The sequence below is a fragment of the Vanellus vanellus genome (assembly GCF_965231255.1).
Source record: "Vanellus vanellus genome assembly, chromosome: 16".
In the NCBI taxonomy this organism is placed as follows: domain Eukaryota; kingdom Metazoa; phylum Chordata; class Aves; order Charadriiformes; family Charadriidae; genus Vanellus; species Vanellus vanellus.
Window position 1 is genome coordinate 5227582 of NC_138921.1, and position 23930 is coordinate 5251511.

The 23930-nt window shown below is 42.8% G+C and overlaps 1 protein-coding gene across 1 annotated transcript; it reads right to left on the reverse strand.

The window, feature by feature from the left end:
• Window positions 1-248: 248 nt before the first annotated feature.
• Window positions 249-22483, reverse strand: EIF4ENIF1 (eukaryotic translation initiation factor 4E nuclear import factor 1). Its single transcript, XM_082491644.1, has 19 exons — window positions 22406-22483; window positions 21801-21927; window positions 18467-18540; window positions 17542-17669; window positions 16684-16979; window positions 15848-16049; window positions 14419-14594; window positions 12058-12193; window positions 11538-11717; window positions 9244-9473; window positions 7718-7789; window positions 7161-7344; window positions 6574-6653; window positions 6061-6200; window positions 5801-5885; window positions 4615-4747; window positions 3086-3430; window positions 2693-2857; window positions 249-2133 (listed from the first exon to the last, which is right to left on the reverse strand). Exons 2-19 carry the CDS (start codon window positions 21897-21899, stop codon window positions 1907-1909), a joined length of 2952 nt encoding a protein of 983 aa, XP_082347770.1. The 5' UTR covers window positions 21900-21927; window positions 22406-22483; the 3' UTR covers window positions 249-1906.
• Between the last annotated feature and the right edge of the window lie 1447 nt (window positions 22484-23930).

Here is a 23930-nt window from a genome sequence, read left to right on the forward strand (position 1 = left end):
TTAATTAATAAGGCTACTGCCATTACATTATCAGCTGAGATTGCAGCTATTCCCTTGGATGTCTTCAGTGAGGCCAGTTACCTTCATCACCAGACTGTTCCTCTCTCCCACATGGAAGATAAAGTTGAAATTCTCTGCACATGCAGTTCAAACACTGGTTCTAGCTTACACACAAGAACAGTGCTAAAAGTTAATCAATATACTGGCATTATAGTTTAGTTCAAGAGCAGTTGATACAGAGAGCTGGTAGAATCAACTTTATTTACAGAATGTTACTGGGAAAGTGTCAAGTTAAAAAAGTATGAAAACAATCTTACAAGGACAAGCTGGTGATTGCATGTTTTACACAGATTGTTGTAGGAACAACCACTAGGAGTATGGGTGACCCCCCAACAGATTCCACATAGGAGATTTCAGCTTGCTATTTCTGTACAACATTGTCTCTGCTGGACTGAAACAAACCCACCACAGCATGCTGGCAATTGTTATAATACAGTCAAGTGATTTTTTTTTTTTCTGCTGCTGGTTTTGCATTCAGTGAGACCAAAGAAAGAGCAAGTCCGTGAGAATTCTGGCTTTGCTTTCACCTTTTAAAAAAAGAGCACAATGGCCTAAGCTAGATAGAGGACATGACAGCAGTACTCGACTCAACACAAGTGAGAAAGTGAAGTGAGGAACCATGCAGTAGAAGGATGGAAGAGAACATTTTAACTGTTCAGGAAATGAAACAGGCTTAAAAGGAACATAGTATTTTAAAACCAAATATACACAGTAAGATCACAAAACTACCCCATCCTCCCCCTTTCAAGCCACAGAACAAGACTCCAAAGGCAAGTTTCACAGTAGTTGCATCGGTAGATACACACTAGATTGAGGACAGTTCTTGCATCTCCCTTCTGTAAATAGCACTGCAGGCAGTATAGAACATACCACAGCTCTGACTGAGGAGTTGAAGGGTGAGGATTCAAAGGCTCCATTTTGATGACCTTCAGTAACTGGTTTGAAAGATTAAAACAAGGAAAATACCGCAGCTAAACAAGGACCAGCACCAGCCCTCTTGAAAGAGCTACGACCAGTAGGTACCTACAGTCTCTTTGCTTATGGCAGACTGAAGATCTGGCTTCATCATTACTGTACCAGGTCCCGTCCCCAAGGCTGTTTGAAGACTAAACAATTCTCTCATTTGATGGCAAGAGTCATACACACAAGGAATCAGACCTTTGTTATACAGACAGCAAGATGTGGGCTTTTTACTTTGACACTTTAGCTACACTGAATGCACAGTACGTGACAGAAGAATGCAAGAGGGAGACCTAGAGGAGATGAGCAGCAAGAAAAGGCAAAGCAACTTTATCCTGTTCACTCACACTTAGGATATGCAACTTTAATCTTAAAGTCCCACACATACAATGGAGAAAGATCCAAACCATAGGCACAACTAAAGCTCAACTGTTATCAGCTACTCTTATGTACAGCTGTATAGATTCAAAAAGGCTATTCTATGTGTATATATACAAAAGATTGTTTATACACAAGTCTGTACACAAGGGTCTATACATTTAGTTTTCTGCAGGAGGAATCCATAGCTGCTACCTCTACACTAGAGAATATCAGCACTTCATTCACATATCTTACAAAAACAAAAAATAGACACTTCCAGGATTAAACTGGCTTTGTCTTGCATCTAATTTTCTTCAGGCTTCACTATTCAAGCCATAATGGATCCTTTAGTCTTGATGCAGACATGAGACCAGGACAGGTGCCATGTGCTTTAGTCTCTCAAAAAGAAATTTTGCACAGAGTGCTAAAAATAAAAGCCCCAAAAAACAAACAGAGGTGAAGTCCTGACTATGGACGTTTTTATCCAGTCTAAAGAATCACAAGTGTCCCACCCAGTGGTCACTGTTCACTGCCGGTATTCCAGTTCATCTACACTGATGACTTTGGATGGCATGGAAGGGAGAGGCTGCTGCAAGACATCTGAACCAAACCATTTTGCAAGGCCAATGGGAGAGCCACTTCTCTGGCTGGGGCGATGGTCAAGCTGTGTGTGCCCATGAGATAATCCAGTCCGAGACAGCACATTCTGAGGGGCTGTTTGTGCACCAGCAGGTGATCCCTGTGCTCCACTGCCTGTGAAATGTAAAGCTGTTAGAGGTGGAGTAATATGTTCCCCCAACACTGAGATTTGCCCAGAGCAATCGCCTGATAAGGCCTGCGAGCCGACTGTAGCTTTTCACTCATTCCATTAGCCCTGGGAAATCCAGACACCACATGGCTGTTCTGTTGTTAGTACTCCCATAAACTGCCTGACACTGCCAGTTCTGGACACAGTACTGTACAGGTTTTAACTGGAAGATCAGCACCAAATAGCATTTTATCTGAGATAGGCGGGTGGCCTCTCTCACCCAGCAAAGAAGGACAGACCACACACATGCTGCAAACGGCAGATCTGTCAATAGCAACATAGATCTTGAAACTGAATGCTCCACTTGGAGTTTCTTCTGACATAAGAGCCTGCCGTGGCCAAAACTGCTCCAATACCCACACAAGATTAGTGATTATGAGTGTCTAAATTACCAAAATAGCTTCCTGTTAGCCCAGTGTACTGAAACAGGCCAGCACACATAGTACATGGAGCAGGCTAGTCAGTGTTCTAAAACTCACACTCCTGTTTTAATTTTTAGCCTACCTGATCGTTGCAGTTGCTGTTGCATCATCGCTAGCTGCAAAGGCGTCCCAGAGCGCGGATTTAAGATGTGATGGCTGGCTGTTGGTAGTGGGTAGAAAGGTTGGCCAAGGATGGGAGCAGATATTCCCTGCAAGTGAGACAGGTCCACCCCGGGAGGAAGCATACCTGTTGAACAAGAGTGAGGAAACGTCTTACCTAATAAGCATATGGAACTTGAAACAAAACAAACATTTATATATTTAGATGGGTTGGAATTTATTGCCTAGTTTTAAAGGTAAGTTTTGATGTAATAAACATTACCAGTAATGAGTATCAGTTTGTGCTGTTCCTAACACAAAGTCAGTCTTAGAGAGAACATGCATTAACTTACAGGAAAAAAAAAGTATGGATTACCTGCTTGCAGTAGGGGAAGATGTTGTGGATGAACCCCCTGTGCCAGCATTCTCTGGACCAATCCTGGATGCAGTTGGTGAGCAGGTCGTACAATTGGTACATGGGGAACAAGGGGTACTTGATGAACAGGACGAAGAAAAGGGCCTCCTGGTACTGGGGAGGCCATCGTAGGAGTCTTTCTACCAGTTGATTTAGGCCTGTAGTCTTGCTCTTTGGTGCAACGATTTGCTTGGGTAAGAGGTGTGGAACATGCAGAGCGTTGCAGTGCAGGTAATTTGGTACCTAAGGTGGGCAAAGTTTCTTGATCTGCATTCTCCACAGAACTAGACAGTAGGTTATCTGTAGCTAGAATTGAATACAACTATTATAGTCCACAGCTAAAGATTACATCTAATGAAAATTAAAGCTAACGACTGGATTTGATAGCTAGATTCCAGGATGAGCTGAACTTCAGTTGTATGTATTTAATAGTAAGCATCTGTCTTTCCTGCATACTTTTGGCCAAATTATTTCAAAACAGTAATAAGAAGGAATATGTTCCACAGAAATCCCTTGACAGCAAGTTTAAGTTAGGTCAGAATCAGCAATAACTCCACCTTTAACTCTTATTTTTCCTTTCTTAGAAATTTCAAACCACCAGCACAGATGAGTCAGGCCCAAACCAAGACAGGAGGTACAGATCCTCCCTTGACAAGATTATAATTGGGAGCTGGAGTTTTGCCAGAAATCTAGCCCAAAGTGGTTTATCAGTTTAGATGTGTGTGAGGGTCAGAAGCAGCCTTCTATGTCTGACATCTGCTTAGCAAGATTTGGAACACTACAGCATCTCAAGAAGGTACCTCCACAGACCATACAGATCAGTTAGACAAGGCCTAGGATATCTTAGAGTCATCTGCTACCAGTTGAGGTAGCAGTAATAGTTGGAATGCTAAAAGGAAAAAAAATACCTACAGAAGCAGCTTGCAGTTCATATTATACCACTGACCAGTATGGAAGTATGATGTCATGGCAGTTAGGCACATTTGTCTTACCGGGTCAGGCAATAGTATTGAGCATTTCCTTTGACTAGCCACTTACATCAGTGAGGGTGCAAAGTGCTTCCTTGATCTGCTACATTTGAAAGAGCTTAATAGGTCTCAGCTTTGATTGTTCAGTTAAGATGTCTCAAGAGGGCTGCAAGTTGCTCATATTCAATTACCAGTGTGAGCAATATGGAAGCATTATTGTTACTACACATGTTCAAAGAGGCCAATTGCAAAGAAACAGTTTTGGTCTAGGCCCCTTAGGGTCACTATTGCCTACAAACTGACAGATAAGGAAAAAATGGATTTAAACCCAGCACTGGTGGAATACTGCTCTTGGAAGTGTATACCCTCCATAGCCCTAACTGTTCCTCCTATTACAGGCTCATTTCTACACCCTCCTCATCTCCACAAATCAGCAATGTCTAAAGTTAGCCTGGCATATTATGGGGTAAAGTTCTTTGATTCTATTCACAATCTTGTGTTATTTTAAATCCATGACAATACCTTCACTTGGCCTCTGATTTTCATCTTTACCATCACTGACTTTCATTTTCCCAGAAACTGGCTCCTCTTTGCTTTTTTCTTTGCTCTCATACATCTTGCGAATCACCGAGGTAGGTGTGAAGGAAGGAGACAGCTGCAGAGGACACAGTAAGAAGCAACGCCTTACTCAATGCTGATTATCTGGGCCACACTACCTTAGTTGTGGGTGGACACCAATTCTAGTACATCCTTTCCATTTAAATCTCTTTTGGATTGGCCACTATGTGCCTGTGGCTTTACTTCACTTCCTTTCATAGCTTTATTCTATAGTTTAAGCACTTCTCTTTAGCTTTTGCAGAAGTCTGATACCTTTAATAAAATCAGCAGATGTTCTCAAAGTTAAACAGGCTTGAAACAAGCTAGGTGAGCTGTGTTTTAAGTTACAGCTGTTTCCTCTTTGCTATTGGTTCAGAACAGCAGCTCAGCAGGAGTTTCTACAGAGCTGCCGCCTCATGTGTATTAACTCAGGGCTGACAGATCTGCAGAAAACAATTGCCTCATTTGTATTCTTCTACCATTCAAGGTTACGTAACATCTGTGGAAGCCACTCATTTGGTATACAAACAAAAGCACTCATTTGATTTAGCAGCTGATAGCCTTTGTTAGTCCTCATCTGCAAGCAAGTATTTGACTGATTGATTGGAAAATTTAGGTCAAAGTAACATTCTACACAGTGAAGGCAGCAAGGCAACAGCTTGGCTTTGAGATTTTATTTATTTTCAAAGTGACCCTGAAGCTCCTAGGTAATATTTGAACTTGTAGACACTTAGGTCAGTCACTTCATACCTAAAGACCAGTGTCCTCTGAAGAGGCTAATGCCTTTCAGCACTTGCCTTCTGAAAACTTAAGTACCAAAATACAAGGGCTTGAGTTCTCAGAGTTATCTTCCTTTGGTTTCAGAAGAACAGGTCAAGATAATATTAATGGTGCTTCTTCAGTTTTAGATAAGACAGTGGTCAGAAAAGGCTGTATTCCAAAGTGAAGACATTCAATTAAGTATGAAGTGTAATTCATTCTTGTATCATGTGGCCACCGATACAATACAAACATGGTCTCCCCTTCTCCTGTTGGTTACAATTGCTATAGTCTAATTACCACAGACACTTTTTACAGCTTTTCCTACAGTCGTTATTCATTAGGTACTGACCATGCTGGTAATGGATGCTGTTGGGGCTGGAGAAGATGCATTGCCTCTGTGTCCTGGTGCAGGGGATTTAGTCACTCGCTGCTGCCTGTTAACAGACAGTAAGTTAGTAAGACCCAGCTCTACTCCTGGCACAGAACGGAAGGCAGGATTGCCAAGAACCAATGCAAGCTTGAGTCACTAGTAGTAATATCTAGTAAAAGAAAATACTCAAAACCCCCCATTGACAGTGTACCCCTTAAATTTTGCAGTTGAATACTTACCTGTTTCTGTAGCCATCTCTGCTTTTGTCCATCTGTGGTTTACCAAAGCCATGTTGATAGAAGTTTGCTGCCTGTATGGCTAAGTCGTGTGGTAATGCCAGTCCCTCTAACGCAGCTTGCTGTATTTCCAAGGGACTCATCTGAAGCGGAGTTGTATAAAAGACAAATCAAAGCTTGTATTTGGTTGTTTTTTTTTTTTTTTTTAAGATACTGAATATTTACTGCTACAGCAATAGCCTCCACAAAGCATCTGCCCACCAACAGCCATCTGTTTTCTGACACACAATTAGAAGTTTCAAAAAATCTTGTGCTTGAGGTACTTTAAGATGGGTCCAATTGCAATGAGGTTTTGAGACTTCACTAAATGAGACTTTGCATCCTCACACTCAGAGTGAACTTGACTAAGCATAAACATTTGAATATAGCAGACACGTATGTGTTTCTACAAGTTACTTCTAGACCACACAATATAACAAGATGAATATACATTAAGCAAAATGAATTTAATCTAACCTGTGCAGCAACTGGACTCATGGGCTTCCTTACACCTGGAAATGGATCACCAAGCAATTGCTGAGAACCTTGTCCAAAACCTAGAGAACATTCAACATTTGTATTTAAGATGACTAACAGTTTATTTCAATATATACAATATACATCCCTAAGTTAAACAATTCTACGTGGAATTAAGGATTTCTTGTGAAGACTCTCAGCTCATCCCTTAAGTCTACACAGAGCTACATCTCTTCCTTGTCACTAGGCTGGAGCGCTACAGGGAGGCTACTGGTAGTGTTTTGCTACGCAAATGGCCAAGCAGTCCCTGAAAATTGGCTTCTTATACAGTAGCTGAGCTTATTACTCCACACTAGAATTTACTGTGAGGTCTAGTTGATCCATCACAAAAAAAAAAATCTACATTTTCTGGAAATTACTTTAATAATTTAACATTAGAGACTTAATTAAAAAGGCATCTGGCACTCAAGAGGCAGACACTGACCTAACTGCCCACCAAGTGCCAGGAAGTTTTTATTGTTCTGTAAAGCATTCTTTAAAGCAAACTCAAGTAATAAAAAAGCAAACTGATTTGCAACCAGTCTCACCAATGGGTGAAGATATTCTATGGCGCAGGTAATCCGCAGAAGCAGCTCGAGTTGGAAACACAGGTGGAATAGGGGGAGAAGGTGCTCTTTGTGTCAGCAAAGAGGCTGCCGGTTCCAACCCACCTATCAGGCCACTTAAGACATTTGATGAAGCAGGTCTGGTAATGGGTGGACCAAGAAGTTCCTAAGAACAAGTAATGAAAGAAGGTCCAGAAGATGATCAATTTACACAAACAAGCTCATTACACTACAGGCCACACTGTTTACAGCAAGTTAAAGAGACAAGGTGTATTTGTGCAACTAGATACATCAGTTCCAGATTGCCCTTAGAATTAGGCACTTAGCCACACTTTTAATTTTCAAGTTGTAATCATGGGACATAGCATGACAAGACAAATTTCTAAGTAAACTGAACTAGTAACTAGTTCTATTTCCTCTGTAGGGAGTGATGTCTGATTACTGATCTCATAATTGCCTTAAATGCCTTATTTTCAAACAATTTCTGTTTTCCTACTAGGGATGTGCTTTTAAATACTTCCCCCTCCAATAAGTAGTACCTGCAGAATATTCTTTGATAGAGGCTGGCCTGGCATCTCTGGAGGTGACATTAAGTGGCTCTCAAGGCTCTGCTAAGAAGAGGAAAGCATTATGAATTAGATGTAGATACAACAAGCATCAGACTAAGAGACAAGCCACATTTGTCTCAGTGACAGCAATAATTTCTCCTGTTCTGTTAGAACCACAGTTTATGCATCGGCCAAACGTAATTCCAGCAAATGAGGGCTGAGCTGGCTCACAGATCCTCCCTAGCTAAGAAAATGCCTGGTGCTGGACTGCATACAGGTAGTTCAGTGTGCCTTATTCAAGTTTGAGTAAGATATATAAATTTATATAATTGTGCAAACTGGAGATGAAACATTGGGCCAAGTGGTCAACCGAAACTCTGAACAAACTGGAAAATGTTCATATGAGTGAAATTATTCAAGATATTCTTCTATGCATCAAAATTGCAGGTCAGTGTAAAGAGACAGCCAAAAATCAAAGTCTCAATTTGTATGAAATCAGTCTGCAAATTCTTCACAGGGCAAATTTACATTCTTCACTATGTTTTAGTGAAGTGGGATGAGGCTAAAAGTCCTTGGGTATAGTTTAGCAGGAAAAAAACAGATGCTTTATCCTTAGTTAGAAGTATTTCATGGTGCCAGTAGTAGTTATTGATAGCTTTGGGTCAAACATACCATTAAGGCAGTTAGACTCTCTTCCAGTCTAAAGCTCAGTAATCTGTTGTTTAATATTAATCTTTCAGCTAACAAGTATTCAGTTTAGTTTTATCTTAGTACAAATAATTATAAAATCCAAGCTTAAAATACTAGATTGTGCACTGACATACCTCTATTAAACCAGAGGTCACTAAAGCAAGACATCCAAGGTTCAGGTAAGTGTTAGCTGTACCCACACTACAAGTATTTGAACAGAGGTGCCTTTTAATAGCAGCACTAAGGCAACCACTAAACTAATACTAGCAAGTCTCCCATTAACAGTGGACTGATGTCTGTTACATAGATAGAATCTTTTCTACAGATGTATTTGTCTTTATTAAATAAGGTTCAGACAGGATGAGATCGAGCATAGGAGAATCTTGGATATTAATCAAAACGTCCTCTATAGTAGGAGATTCAGCCTTTTCATCATACAGGATATTTTGGGGGGCAAGTATTTATAGTCTTCAAGTCCAGATATTAATCAATTGGACTAGATATTCACATAGGACCACTTTCACGGTGGTAATTATTAGAACTGTCACATAGTATTAGTTCTGAGGCTTTCAGAAACTTAACATGAAATCAACCCCGTGAACTCCGAACTGAAAAAAGCCCCACTTTTAATTAATTTAGCTGGGGAAAAGTGACCTCCCTTACTTTCCCCTCCAAACAACAATATTCTAAATGTAAGCCTATATTTAATATCATGCTGCTGTATCCAGTCATGGCTTGCATGTTATCATAAGGATCATGTAAGGGGTTTTCAGTTCATAACCCATGTCTTAGCACAGTTGAGAAGACTGCAGGTGTCTGCTACTTACATTGACTTTGGGCTGTGAAGGTAGAGTCCCACTTGCCTTCATACTGCTGACTAGTTTGTTAAATGCAGTCATATCTCCATCTTTCTTGATCTGTCTGGAGCCAGTGACGTTCAATGCTTCCTCCATTTGCTCGGCCATAAATGGAGTAGCAATTTTTCCCTCCTGATCCACTTTCAGGCCCTTTAGCCCAGCTTCGACTTCTTCCACTGAAAGTACAACTCCTGAATGTGCTGAGAAATACAGGAGAAATACTGGTAAACAGAGAACCATGGTTTACAAGTGAGCTAATCATTCTTGTGTTGAATACAAGCTGTTACAACAAACAGCCAAAAACTTATCTTCTGATATTCACACTAGCTGTCAAACTGTGTCCGACCTGGCTTTAGACTGATATTCTAATATCCAAATTAGGAATATTGCCATGTGCAACTACAGGCATGTGAGGCTCCACAAGAATCTGTTCAGGTTTCAACTAGTAACTTCTTACCAGCTTTCCTTTATCCCACAAGACACATTGTTACACTGAGTTTGTTCTTTTCCAGTTAGGATAGTTGCATTTATCTTATACTCCAAGAGACCAGATGGTCTTACAGCCACAGTGTAAGTGATGTCAAATTGTCTGAAGCTCTCATAATTAGAGAGAATATATACCTGGAAAACTTAGATACCTTGGAGACTCAGTGACACACTTAGTTTGGTGTGCATAAAGTTTGAAGTAGATTTTTTTTTTGCTAAGAAATTAAAGCCACTATAGAAAGATTTCACTGGCATAACCGGAATAAGGTACAAGTGTTATTAAGCAGTACTTTTCCTGTGTATGCATATATAAATATCTATCAGTGCCTGACATCAAGGCTAGTCATGCTTTATGGACAAGCTAACACACATCACAAGGTATGACACCTTAAGAGAAAAGGAAGAAGAGACAGGAGCATGCCATGGGTTGCTGTAGCAGATGTTGGCCCAAAGAAATAAGATTCACTGGAAATTTGGGCAAGAAGATGGAGAAAAGAAACAATGATGCAGACATGCAGTATGGAACAGGAGGAAAGGTATGATGTTGGTGGAGAGGAATTGACCTGAAAACTCCACAACACTTGAACAGTACAGCATTTTATGGGCTATAGAACCCAAATCAGGTACTTTTGAGTGAATGAAAGATTCCCCACAATTTTTTGTTCCTTCATCTTTGGTTTGCGAGGATCAAGGTTTAAAAAGTAGATAAGTCAGACTAAGCAGAACACAGAAAAGACTTGTAGTTCTATTTAAGTCAAATTAAGAAAAAAGTTCTCCATTTGTTAGCCAACGCTCCCTGCTCCCATGCTGGATGTTTAAGAGTATTCGCAGTGCTTCGATGCTTTCCTTCCTAGATGCTTCACACAAGTCACAGAGTAGCATTACTTTTTGTTCAGTCCAGTTTACATGGCAATACATGCTGCTTGCCAAAGAGAAACCAATTGGAATTAGACCTTAAGACTTCAAGGAACACATGCATTTTGTACCCTCCATGCACGTTATGGGCCCAAACATGCAAAGCCCTAACTTGGAGGTGCCCTTGAACATTAAGTTTGAAGTCAGCCCTGAACTCTGTTTGGTCTAAACAGCTGTTCTAGCTGATGCTAGCAAAAGTGAATTCTAATAAAGTAAGTTCCCTGGAATCCTGTGATTCTAGTCAAGTTAGGAACAGATTTGTCTTAGTTATGCTATGTTGTAGCTTTATGTTAGTTAATTAACGCAACGAACAGTGAGCACAGACCACTGTGCTTCAAGTGCCAGCAACAGTCTTGAGAAGTTCAAGTGTAGAGTATGCACTTGGAAAAAATTGACATCCTCAAGCCACTGCTCATCTTTTTAGATACTGATATTTAATGGATCAATGTGATCCATTATAGATGCTTGCAAGATTGACTTACACTAATTTTTTGGTGAAGCCAGAGTTTAAATGCCACACAGTTTCAGAGCTGACATTACCAGTCTCCAGTATGGAAAAACTTATATAAATGCCAAAGACAAAGCTGGAAACTCAGATCAAGACTTGCATCATCTTAACTTATGATTATTAATGGCCAGTAAAGCAGTCAGAGTCCTGATGTTATCCTATGATTTAGGATGAAAAGGATCAGCAATGATATTGATGCAGCTGAGACCTGTTGAATATTGGGTTTTCTGTTGTGTAAGTAAACCTGTAATACACCCTACTCCTGGACTTGGCAGTTGAGATTTCCAGAATACCAAGCCTCTTGCCTTGAGATACTGCATCACAAGAACTCAACAATATCTGAAGAGGCACTTACTGCTCTCTCTAAGCTTTTCCTTGTTGGCTGAAAGACTTGAGAGAAGAGGTTTTAAGTCCACTTTGGCTTTCTGTAGCATTTCTAGGATGTCCACTTTGTTTTCAGAGTGGTCTTCCAATGGAATGGGAGCAAAGTAGTTTCCAGAGTTCTGGCCAGGGGAGAGAATGGCTTGCTCTAGACCTGAAACAGCAAAACCAGGAGCACTGCGACATCAGTTTACCAACCCAATGTCTCAAGGTGAACATACACTGGTAACCAACTTCAATATGTCACTGAAAAGTTATGCCTCACACCCCTTGCCCAAGATCAGCTGGAGAGTCATCAGGAGCATGACACGAACATTTATAAAAAAAAAGAACATTCAGCTACTTACTCTAAGAGCTTCCAAAAGAACGTGAAGTGCTTAAACTGTGGGAGAATTCACTATCCTAAAGCTTTATCTGCCATGTTCTTATTGAATGAGTAGGAAGAAATATGGAAGGAGGCTATCAGACCCTGCATTGTCCTGTAGTCTTCTTACCTGCTAGCCTCTCCAGTTCCTCATGTGGTGTAGATCTCAAGCTGCTTGACCGACTTCCAGAACGACTAGGATTAGAAAACCACCTGCTGAACCTGCTGGCAGACACTGAGCCTTCCCCCAGCACATCCTCTATCATCTAGATTATGGGGAAAAAAAAAAAAAGATAATCTTAACAAAAGCAAGATCAGCAACATCTTTGAGAAGCTTTACTGGGCAACCAAGATTCTTCTGCTACAGACTAGATGCTGCTCCCAGAGTCTAGAAGCTTTGAACTGCTTTTTTTCCTTCCAATAGGGCAGCATTCATGTAGTCACTTAGCATAACCCATCATACATCTTTTATTTATATTCCTACTCTGAACAAATATTTGATATAACTGAAACAGCGTAATTGGAGCACCCAAAGATCGACTGTGCCATTTTACAGTGGATGTGCCAAAAGAGTGAGAAGCATTTGCCAAAAGAATTAAAACAAGTTATAACAACTAGTAATTCTGATAGCCAAATAGCTCAAGGCTGGTCCCTATCACTGTACAGAGGGAGTACTCCGATTTGTTGTATTTTCTGCAGTTGTGATTCAACTCAGTTCCAGCAATGGCCAAGGACAGTGCCTGGAATCAAGTGCAGGGACTACTCCCTGACTTGCGAGCATCCCACAAGGGCTGGGGGAGAAGGACAGTAGCGAGGGGCTACTTGCTTGCACTTGTGATGCTGAACCATTCTGGGACTAAGAGGGTTGCACTCTTCAAGCCAACAGAGCCCGCATCAGCAAAGTCCTGGCAGCCAGCTGTTTTGCCATGCAGCGCCTTTACTTTTAGACAAAAGTAAGACCAGCTTCATTCTGCCAGAGAAGCTATTTTATCTGAAACAAGGAGCACTCAACACTCTTTACAACAGCAAAACTAAGAGCATTGATCCATTTAGTTTTGATTGTTTGAATCTAACACATTAGAAGAATCAAGACAGTTATGTCAGGAAACGTACAAATCTACTATAACACTTGTCACAGATGTATCACCAATAGAAAGAAGAGTATTACAATGTGCTCTGGCTAGTCCTAAACTCACTTTTGTGACAAATTAAAACATCTGTCCACTAAAGCTTCATCAGCAGGTATTTTGTGACTTGTGAAAAGACACATTGTTTACCTCTTTTATAAGTAGAACAAACTCTCCACTATGTATTTGTCAAATTACTGCCACAATACAATAAGCCTTTTTTAATGCAAGCAGCTTCTCCACATTAAGGAGTAGGTCAAGATTATATTTTTTTAAACCCTAATGTTTCTGAACTACATATCAGGCATACGCATTTGCTGTCAGAATACGATTTTTTTTTCTTTAAACACATTTACCTTTTTACAGCACTAAGCCTTTTTCCTCAGGTTCTATCTACTAATCAGTTATACCATCTAGAATAGTCAAGAAAAGCTTTTCTTTGTAGTGATGGAGAGGTCAGAATAGAAACAATAACAGTTTATTAATTAGGATCATGCTTAGTCAGCACTTGCTGGACCTCTTACTCCTTTCTTGTGATGAAGAGGAAAAATACCAACAGAAGCACCAGAATCCCCACCAAATCATGGCTGGAGGTAAAAATCCATTATCAGAAGAAACTTGTGGTACAAGTGTCAGTGTTTTTCTTCATAGCCTTGTTACTAGCTCCCAAGTTACAGTAGCACCCCATGTACTCCTTGGACAACACAGTATCTACTGGTCACATCAATAACATTGTTTAAACATGCTTTTGACTGAATTAGGAGGCTACCTTTGTTTTTCCAACTCAGTACTAGTAGTTGTAAATGAATTAACTACTATACAGAGGTTTAAGTAATAAAGAATCAAACCTTCTCAGACATACATCCTTTCAGTCACATCACTGGTATTGATAATAATGCAACTATATATTTATCAGACCTCTCCAGGCTTTCTGCCTTGCAGGCAGCTTGCACAAAATACCCATTTGCTGTGACTCCCAGACTTAGCTGCAAATGGTTGTTTTCAGCTATACTTTTTTTTTTTTTTTAAAAAAAAGTGAATCTTCTCTGAACACACCTGTAATACTTCCAAAGAAGATCCATCCAGGATACTGATTTTGAGCCTTCAGGTAATGATCAAAAGAAAGTAAAAATAACGAGCTAGTTTGCCTCATACACTTTCTTTGGAGATAGAGCCAGTCCCAGGGATAACATTTTAGAATTAACATCCTAACACTACAAAGCTAAATCTCTGCAAATTCATCTTAGACTCACACACTACATAAAGCAACTTTCCCACAGCAAGAAGTTTTAGCTTTCACTGAGTGCAGCAGCACCAAAAACACTTCTCATGAATACAGCCAGTCTTAAAGAAAAACACCTCACCGAAGCCAGGCCAGGAACACTTTTATCCAGGTTAAAGAACTCATTGAAGTCAAACTCTCCTGGAGCTGGTTCTTGTAAGACAGCTTCCCTAGGAACTTCTTGATCTGCTGGAGTTTCATTGGCAAGGACAGTTTGCACTTCATCCTCTTCTGCCACTCCACCATTACATTCTATCCCTTAAAAAGAAAGCCAAGTGATTGCTGAGTCACCAAACTTGACTATTTCCTGTAGGAACAGTGCCTAATAGTCAGTGCAATTGCCTAGGAATTAGAAGCATAGGACCAAAGTAATCTAGCCCTCTATGGGATATTTCATCAGTTATAGTGTGCTGGCTGCGGCTCGCCACAACACTAACTAGGACCCACTAGAACTCTAGCACAATCTTAATTACAGACTGGAAGCTCAATAAAATAAGAACCACTATTGAATGATGTGTAAGCAACTGCACCCTAATCAACCCAGAAAGCACACAGGACAGATCAGGTATTACATCACAATAGGCAGACAGAGCTGTTAAAGTTAACAGCTGCTCCTGTTTTTCCATCAAGAATCCTTTGGTAGCTCCTTCTTTCTTCCTAGATGCCCCACAGAGCATACTCCCTGAAAGCCAGCACTTGACGTGAGTTTTCTTAATATTGTCAAGATATGACAAACATTGTTCCTACTCCTCCCGCAGGAGCAAAGTACGTGTCATGTTAAAAGGCTTACCAAGCTTCATAGGTGCTGCAAAAAAGCTCTGACATGAGTACAAACCTAGTATGCTTGAAACTGTACTAAAGCTTAGTTACGTGAATACACAGCTGAGCCTGAGCTCTTCAGGTTTATGTTGTCCACCTGCAGAATTTCTAGCATTAAGAAGCTATCTTCTCTCTTGTCTCAGGAAAGTTTATACTACAGCATTTGCAGTGGTAATAACATAGACTTGAAGTCCAATGAATGCAGACAAATTCAGACAGTCTACAAATTCAGCTTAAGGCTGTATTACTGGCAGCTATATGTCCAAATCAGTGTTTCTAATGCTAGTATTACTATAAGAAAAAAAGTATTTCAAGTACCTTAGAGCATTAGCTTAGCTAAAACCAAGCCTTTAGCAGCCAGCAGGATATAGAAGTGGACAAGAACCTTTTAATAGCCTACAAATTCCTGTTATCATTCAGCATTCATAGAAGTTTTTTTCCAGCCTCTCAGTCCTGCCTTTCTTTTGGAAAAATAGTATTTTATCACTCAAAGGTATTTGCAGAGTCTGAAAGATCACCCATAGGCCTTATGTCTTGTGTTTCAGGATGACCAAAGGCTATGCAAGTTTAAGATTAAAGACTGATAAACTGTACTATTCTTTACACTTGCCTGGATCTATACTAAGCACCTCTATATCCAGCAATATGCCATACTAGCAGACAAAGGAAGTTTTTGTCAAATTTGCCATTACCTTCTTTTAGTGAGGCTGTACGTCGTCTTGTCCGTTTTCTCCCTTTGTGATCTTCCTCCAGAATTTTATCATCAAAGCCTGTGAGCTCAATGGTTTCAGACTGACTTGTAGGACCAGCAGAGAACCATTCAGGTTCCTCTTCAGTGTAAGAGTCATTCCTTCTTCGCTCCCCAAACACACGTTTGCTGTCACCAAATTCCCTCTAAAGTAGGATATTAAAAACATTAACCATTACATGCTGTTTTATGAGATTCCTCCCTGATTTCCAAAGGAAATAATCTTTTCACACCAGTTTTGGATTTTTAAGCTTAAGATGCACACTCAGCATGCTCAGTAGGCTTTTACATTTTAAAAACTTTAAAGTTGAATTTCTGCTTTATTACACTGAAGGCTATTGGTCTGCAAGTGCCTGTATTAACTCAGTTTTGTATGCTGAGAGTTAGGCTAGTAGTTCCTCTCTTTTTTTTAATGCCTGAAAGCCTGGAAAGCGTCCATCTGCTGAGGTTAAAGACAATGCTTGCTGACAACTGCTAGGTCAAGAACTATGAACCATTTGACTTTTGAATAGCTTGCTATTAAGTCTACTACAGGAGAGGTTTGTAAGATACATAGTATTAGATGCATCCCAGTTGATCTGTCAGAAGGACTGGAAACTTTTGAAGTTTCTGAAGCACTGAGTGCTCAGCCTTTAAACCATAAAAGGTCCTTCTGAGAAGAAATAGCCTACCTGCACAGAACACTCCACTGCTGTGTGCAGTTAACCTGTCCTGTTGCTTTTAGTGCAAAGCATGCTAAAACTCTGATTTAATACACAATCAGGAAGAGAAAGAACAAACCCTGAAGCGTTTATCTTTGTAGTCCCTCTCACGATCTCGGTCTCTTGCATCTCTAGAATCACGTATGTCTTTTTCACCACCCCGGTGGTCTTTATCAAAATTACGAGACGAGATAATTCTTCCACTGCCAATCCTACGGCCACCAATAACACGGACACCATCATTCTCCTTTTCTAACGGGCTCCCTGCTCGACGTGAGCTAACAGCTGCAGTTACATGACAGCCACCTCCAAAGCTTCGCCTTTGTGGACTTAAGACTACATCCAGGTCATCTTCTTTCACTCGCTCTCTTGGATCTACAAATCAAAGATCACACAAAAGGCATTGAATTTACTGTATTAGTAAATACAAGCTAGTCATCTGTATAATAGCCTTCTGTTCCATAGCCTTGCTGCTATCCCAGAGCTTTTATAAAGAAAACACTCATCATTTATTTTTGCAAAGCTAGTCTAGCTGAGACCACAGGAAGTGCAAACGAAAAAAAAATTAAATTCATAGTTGGATATTGAGGTATCATTGCTGTCTCCTAGGAAGTACGTGCTTTCCCACTACAGACCTTCTAAGTACTCAGTCTTGAATTGCAAGGAAATTCTCCCCCTGCACTTGCACTATTGCACATGTATTTACTATTACATAACAGGAACAGTAGGATATAACAACTGACTGCTATCAAAGCTTGTTCTTAGATAAGAGTTACCAGAATATCAGAAACTAGACTGTAGTCAGAGCAACTGAGATCTCCTTGACACTTATTTTATGCAAACATTTTTCAGAGACTTTGTTTAGTCTCATTTGTATCATCCCAAAGGAAAGGTTTTGCCAACAGCCTATGTTCGGTTTTGAATCTTGTGCACTTACCTACTATCCTACGCATAAGAGAAGTCCGATCTGAATCCAAATCTTTTTTAAAGCTTTCCACTGGTGAAGTTCTTCCTGAACTTGGATATAAAGATGCATGCCACTTCTCTGGATCCCAGACACCATCGCTATGAAAATAAAATTGCAGGATTGTTTACTACTTGTCTAATAAATAATTCATAGTACTGATGCTGAAAACCCAGAATTCACTGACTAGCAATCTGTACAAATGAAATATCTTTCATATCCAGCTTCTAAATCTTTGCTTTACCTCACTTCATTACCTCATACATGGTATCCTGCATCCTTCTGTAAGAGTAAGGAAGTATAATACCCAGCATCACACCATAAAAGGGCCAACACATGGACATGTTATCCCACTAGTTATTGGTGAAATTTGTCTGGTACACTGAAAAAAGCTCAAGTAAATCAAATGTCACTATTCTTAAGCATTCAGAAGATTTTTACCTCAATCTCACACTTACTGTACAATAAATTAATCTCAATATTAAAGATATTGCTGTTTAGCAAATGTACAAACAATCCAAGAACATTCGCAACTTCATTTTTAAATGATGTACACTGTCAGCATGGGAGAGTAATCCATCAAGCAAGTCAGTTTGCTGCAACATGACCTTCTCAGTCTGTGCTATACAGCCATTTATCTTCTTGGTAGTTTTCCCTGCAAGTCTAAGACTTGTGTTTCTGCTGGATCTCATGTTATCACCTTCGTTCAAAGCACAAAATTCCTAGAGTACTAAGCCCCTCCTAGTAGATTAATACATCTGAAAACACTGTCATACACTCAACTCTGGAGCACTTATACCTTCCATTAACATAAGTACACTTCTTAGCTAAGAATTTTTTGCAATTTAGACTTATTTTGAAAGAAATATATATAGGTTTTGTATAATCAAGAAAATACCTGTCGTATTTTTCAGAAAGACAAGAAGGTCTTTGCTTAGAGTAGGGACGCTCTTTAATATCCAGCAGTTCCTCCTAGAACAAGCAAGAAGTTAGTTCCAACTCTCACCCAGACAAGATTCAAGTGACCCAAAATATCTATTCCAGACTGCCTGTTCAATCTACTGTTTTAGTTTGACAGCCCAAGTTCCCCAGTATGTTGTTTCATTTCTTGTGAAATACTGCAGTGAGAAGTTGACATTGGACAGCAAGTTTATTTTTCAGTTCTTCTACCAGTGGCCACAAAACAAACACTTATTTGAAGCACTAAGCCTTATTAGGTCAGGTTCAGTCCTCATTAACACTTGAAAGGCTGCTCACATCACATATGTTTACCGATACACTTCCCTGGACAGTTCAACTTATAAGCAAGACAGGCATCATTGATTCTGGAGCTAGTAAGTTCAAGGTAGAATCAAAATTGCCATCTTTAATGCTATATAAGATTCAGCTGGTTAAAAAAGCATTACCACAGTGACAGTTACTAAGGTAGATCTGGAAATTCCAGACGAGCTTGCCATTTCTGACCACCACCAATTCCAAGATATCCAGTGTATGTTACAGTTACCCGCTCTACCCAACACCAAATCAATGCTGAATGATTACTTCTGTTTTCCCACTTTCCACCAGCTTTGAAATACAGTCCTCAGTTTACAGTTGCACACCCCTGTGTAGTTAGTCATTTGAGGCAGACGAGTAATCAATCTACAGTTTCACTAGTTTGCTACATTTAAAAAGCATTATTAATGGTGCTTTGAATCATCATTAACCTGGCTGCAGAGAAGATGCACATTTCTAATTAACTTGACTCATTCTCCGCAGATTACCTTTCTTCAGTCTGCCTCACTCCCAACTGTACCAAATTGATTTGGAACTGTGCAGAAATCAGTGGGCAACTGAAGGATAACAAAATCCTAACAGCAGACACCACACATCAGCCAAACTGAGGAAGGAAATATCTCTACCTTTTTCCAAAGAATACAGTATCTTCTAAGGCTTTTACATCATTATCCCCATGTGTTTAAAATCAGTTCATTAGCTATGAGAGCTTGCAAGTTTCCACATGGCAGCTTGGTAGCCAGACAAAACCTTAACATGCACATGTACACATATATCCAAGCATCACCCTGTACTACTCTTCAGCAAAAAGTTCCATTAAAGTGAGGGAGACAGCCCACAGCTTCCCAAAATAAACCTTGATCTATGAGCAACACCAGCACTGTAATACTATCATAGCCTGGTGCAGGTATCACCAGTACTAACAGCACTGTCCATCACCAGCCTTGAAATTGACTATTTTGTTGGCCACGAGAGGGAGTCTATAGACCCTCAATCAGATCCTATTGCAATTCTGCCACTGAAGTGAGGAAAATTTGAATTGTTTCTTGGCTTTCGCTCATTAGCTGTGCGCCCTTGGAGCAACAGCTTCCAACGAACTAGAAAAGACACAGTTGAACTACATAACACTCCCATAATAGAGGAGATCAACACTGGCACTCCCAGAGTGTATTTTGGGGTTGGCATTTTTTTTTTTTTTTTTTTAATTCATACACTAGTACTTTTAAGTGGATGGGGGGAAAGTGTATTTAGCTATTATTAATCAGTTTTATTCAAATAGTTTAGAAGGATTCATAGGATGAGCCAATTGTTTTCCTACTGGTTATACATGAATATAAACTGTTAAAGGAAATTAGTCCCCTGTCCAAATCAGCAGCACGTCCTGAAACAGTGTTCCTCCCATTCCTAATTAGCAGAAAACTGGCTCATGCGAAAGTGGCTTACAGTATTGATTACATCAGCACCTTAAACCAACTATATTTAAGATGCTACTTGTAAAAAACCCAAACATGTGATGCAAGATATTTTAACACAGATTGTGTTTCTTGACTTTAGACTCCTTGGAAACCAACAAATAAATGAGACTAGATGCCTTCTGGCACTAGTTCTGCAACTTATCCTGATCAGAAGCTATAGGTACTGAATTAAGAAAACTGAAGCTACAAACACATCAGTTTCAGTGTCCGGCCACCACCAGCACTAGCTGAATACTGTCCAACAAATCAAGAAGAATTTGAAGCTCTATTCAGTTACTATTTTTTGAGAGGAGTTCGGCAAGACTGAGGGAGTTTAGATACTGCTTTTCCAGCTGCAAAAGTTTAAAGAGAGCTCCTCTCCTTCACTTTATAGTTAATTGAGTAACAAGGTCTGAACAATAGTATACTTTGCATCTTAGATGGTTAAGCATACATCTTTTCTAAGAAGACAGAGAATTAGAAAGCCGTACTATTCCCATGTAAGTTTTGCCAGTTCTGAAGTACTTGGTTTATTGTTGATGTCTAGTCAAAATAAGCCAGCCCTACTATCTCAACAGAACACAGCCACAATGATAATTTTTTTTTCTTTTAAAAAACAACCTACTCAGAAGCTAACAGTTCAGAATTCCTCAAGTAAGATAACACAGTCAGTAACAGCACGCTGTCTCACTCTGTTTCGCACTTCAGGCCATTTGTTGCAAAGTATCTTAATAGATTTCCAGAAAGCAGTGACCACCTGTTCCCACAGCTTTCAGCAACAGGAAAATCAGCCACCAAAGACTTTTCCTAAAAGCACATTTCAGCAGTGATACCAAAACCACACACAAGATTTGAACCTTAAACCCCACAATACATCAAACTTACTTTGTATTGAAAGGATCTCTATTTGCAAGTTATTTAGTTAGTGATCTTCCACTCATGCATACATTTAGGTATCAGAGCTAAACAGAAGCACCTGTGTTGAAGTTTTAACACTTAAGCATTGGTTGGATTCATAGGCACTGAGGCTTCCAACAGCCAAACACGAGCAATTCTAAATTTACAAAAGGCATCTTAGTAGACACATTAAAGCTCCTGATAAGATCTAGTGTGCTGTCTGTTCCAAGGAAGTGGCATCTACTACAAGGAAACATTTTGGTCAACTTTATAAAGGAAGACTGCTGAAAGTAGAAATAGAACTACAAAGTGCAAGTGCTCGAGAAAGCTGGTAGAACAACATACTTCAGTCTCTACCATAATCTCTCCATCACATGTTGTGAGGTGCCCAGATATTAAAATAAGGTGGTGGGAATCAAAAGTATATCAACAACAGGACTGCTCAGCTACATCACTTTTCACAAGTTGCTCATTTTATAGCATCTCGCACATCCTAATCCAGGCAATTTCAGCCTTCACCTTACCACTTCCCTCTGGCAGAGGCCTCCCCTTCCCATGACCAACAGCTCCACACACAACTTTCAGAGGGAAGGGGAGAGCACTAACCTTTGTGTAACGATGTGGGTATTTTGTGGTAATTCTGTTCAGCTCCAGGAAAGCATCACCATTTTCAGCTTCTGATATACCTCCTCTTTTATTATCCATGATGACTTCAAAGCCTTTGACCACGGACCTAATTAAAACAAAACCAACCCGTCAGATTTCGAGACACGCACTTCCAGTGGGCACGTTTTCCTCCCAGCGCAGGAGCCCCCACTGCGCGCCTCCCCCCCCAACGAGAGCGTTCCTCAACACCACCTTTTTATCCTCCTCCGTCCCTGACACCCCCCCAGCGTCCCCCGCTCCAGCCCAGCGGCCTCAGCTGAGCTTCGGTCCCCCACTCCCGCCGCCCCCGCCCCGCCTCGGGCACAATGAAGACCCCCCCGCGGGCACGACCGGGAGAAGAGGTGGCGACCCTCAGGGCCGGGGGGAGGCGCGGGGCCTCCGTGACACCCCCACCCTCACCCCCCGGTGAGGGGCGCCACTCGCGTGGCAGTGGCGCGGCCGAGGCCCCGTCCCGAAGCACCGGAGCGGCGGTGGGGCAGGTGACTCAGCGGATCCTCACCTGAACGGCGGCCCCTCCGCCGCCCCCCCAGGCCCCGCGTACTCACCGCGCCGGCGGCGAGTCTCCCGACGGCGCTCCGCTCCGCTGAAGGCCTTACCGCCGCCCGCGGCGTTTCCTGCTCCCGGCCACCGGCTCTGCTCAGCCCCCAACCCCCCCCCCCCGCCGGCGGCGCCCCGCACCGCGCTCGCTCACCCCCCCCTCCCCCCGACGCGCCACACGCGCACCGGGCCGGCGCCGTCCCCCGCCCGCCTCCGGCCCCCTCCGCGCCTGGCTCGCGCGCCCGCTCCCGATTCGCCCGACTCTGTCTCTCCTCAGCCGCCGTAACCGGGGCCTTCCGCCGCCCGCCCCGCACCCATTTAATGCCCCGCGCGCAGGCGCGGCGGCGGGCGCGCGCGCCGGGGCTCCCCCGCGCGGCGCCTGACTGGAAAAGGCGGGAGGCGGCAGCGGCGGGGCCGCGCTGCGCTTCACCCCCACAACCCGCCTCTCGCCGTGCGGCGGCGTGTCCCCGCCGAACCCGTCGCCTCAGCTGTCGAGCGCCGCGGTGGGTGAGGAAAGGCGCGGGGGGGGGCCCCGAGGGCCCTCAGGCACTCTCGGCGGGCAGCCCCGGCGGGGGAGGTGGCCGCCGGGAGCCGCGGCGGTGGGAGGTGGTGCCCGCCATGTGCCGGGTGTGGGGTGGCGGGCGGCAGCGGGGACGGGGCCCACGCCGTGGGGGGTGAAAGAAGGGCGGGAAGCGGCGGGGCGGGCGCGGCTCCCCTCAGCGCTCGGGCCCCACCGCGGCGGCGATGGCGGGCGGCGCGGCTGACAGCTGCCTTAGCGCGTTCGTCGGGCTCACCGCCGCCTCGCAGCGCAGGTCGGGAGGCGTTTGCGGGCCCGGGGAAGTCTCCCCGTCAGCGCCCGCCCGCAGCCCAGCGCCTTCGTGTTCCCGCCGGCGGCGGCGGCGGCTCGTCCCCCTCCCCGGGAGGCTGAGGAGGAGCCGGCAGGGCCTCCCCCGCCGCGGTGAGGTACCGGCAGCACCGGGAGTGTAAAATCCCGGTGCCCCGCACGAGGTGCCCTGCCAGGTTGTGCGTGTTTTAAAACACCCTTTATCGCTCTTCTGTCAAAAGCGAAATTCGCCGTTTCCACGGGACAGCAGGAGGAAAATTGGTGTAGCAAGCAGAGTAGCTTGTTCCCCTGGCGGGTCTGCTGGTTGTGGCTAAGGAGGAGCAGAAACGGTTTTCCAGCACCCGTTTAGCGCCGGGATCTGGTGAATAAAGCATTTTGTCCCCTGATCTCAGAGTATGTGTTCCCTGCGCTGGCAGAGTCGTGGCACACTTAGTCCCTCTCCCGCTGCTCGGCCCTGCGGTGTATGCCTGTGGTCGGTAAATACGTGTCCTGGCGGCGGCTGTGCCCCTGGGCGGGCCCCGGGTTCAAGGTCGGCCCTTACCGGCGCGGGGCCGCGGGCCCACCGGGCAGCGCTCCTCCCCGCTGCTGGGGGGCGCTGTGCCGCCGCGGGGCGGGGCGGGGCGGTGTTCCTGCCCCTCCTCTCGACGGTGGGCGGGGCTTACGCCACCGCCTCTGTGAGGGCGGGCGGG

What these genes read in the sequence shown, in the direction of transcription:
- EIF4ENIF1 (XM_082491644.1), bottom strand. Translation starts at nt 21,899, where the DNA reads ATGGATAATAAAAGAGGAGGTATATCAGAAGCTGAAAATGGTGATGCT. An exon ending in ACAAAGATAAACGCTTCAGG is followed by an intron (nt 16,050 to 16,683) that starts GTTTGTTCTTTC and finishes ATCCTACTTTAG; the next exon opens with AGGGAATTTGGTGACAGCAA. An exon ending in CAGCATCCATTACCAGCATG is followed by an intron (nt 4,748 to 5,800) that starts GTCAGTACCTAA and finishes TGTCCTCTGCAG; the next exon opens with CTGTCTCCTTCCTTCACACC.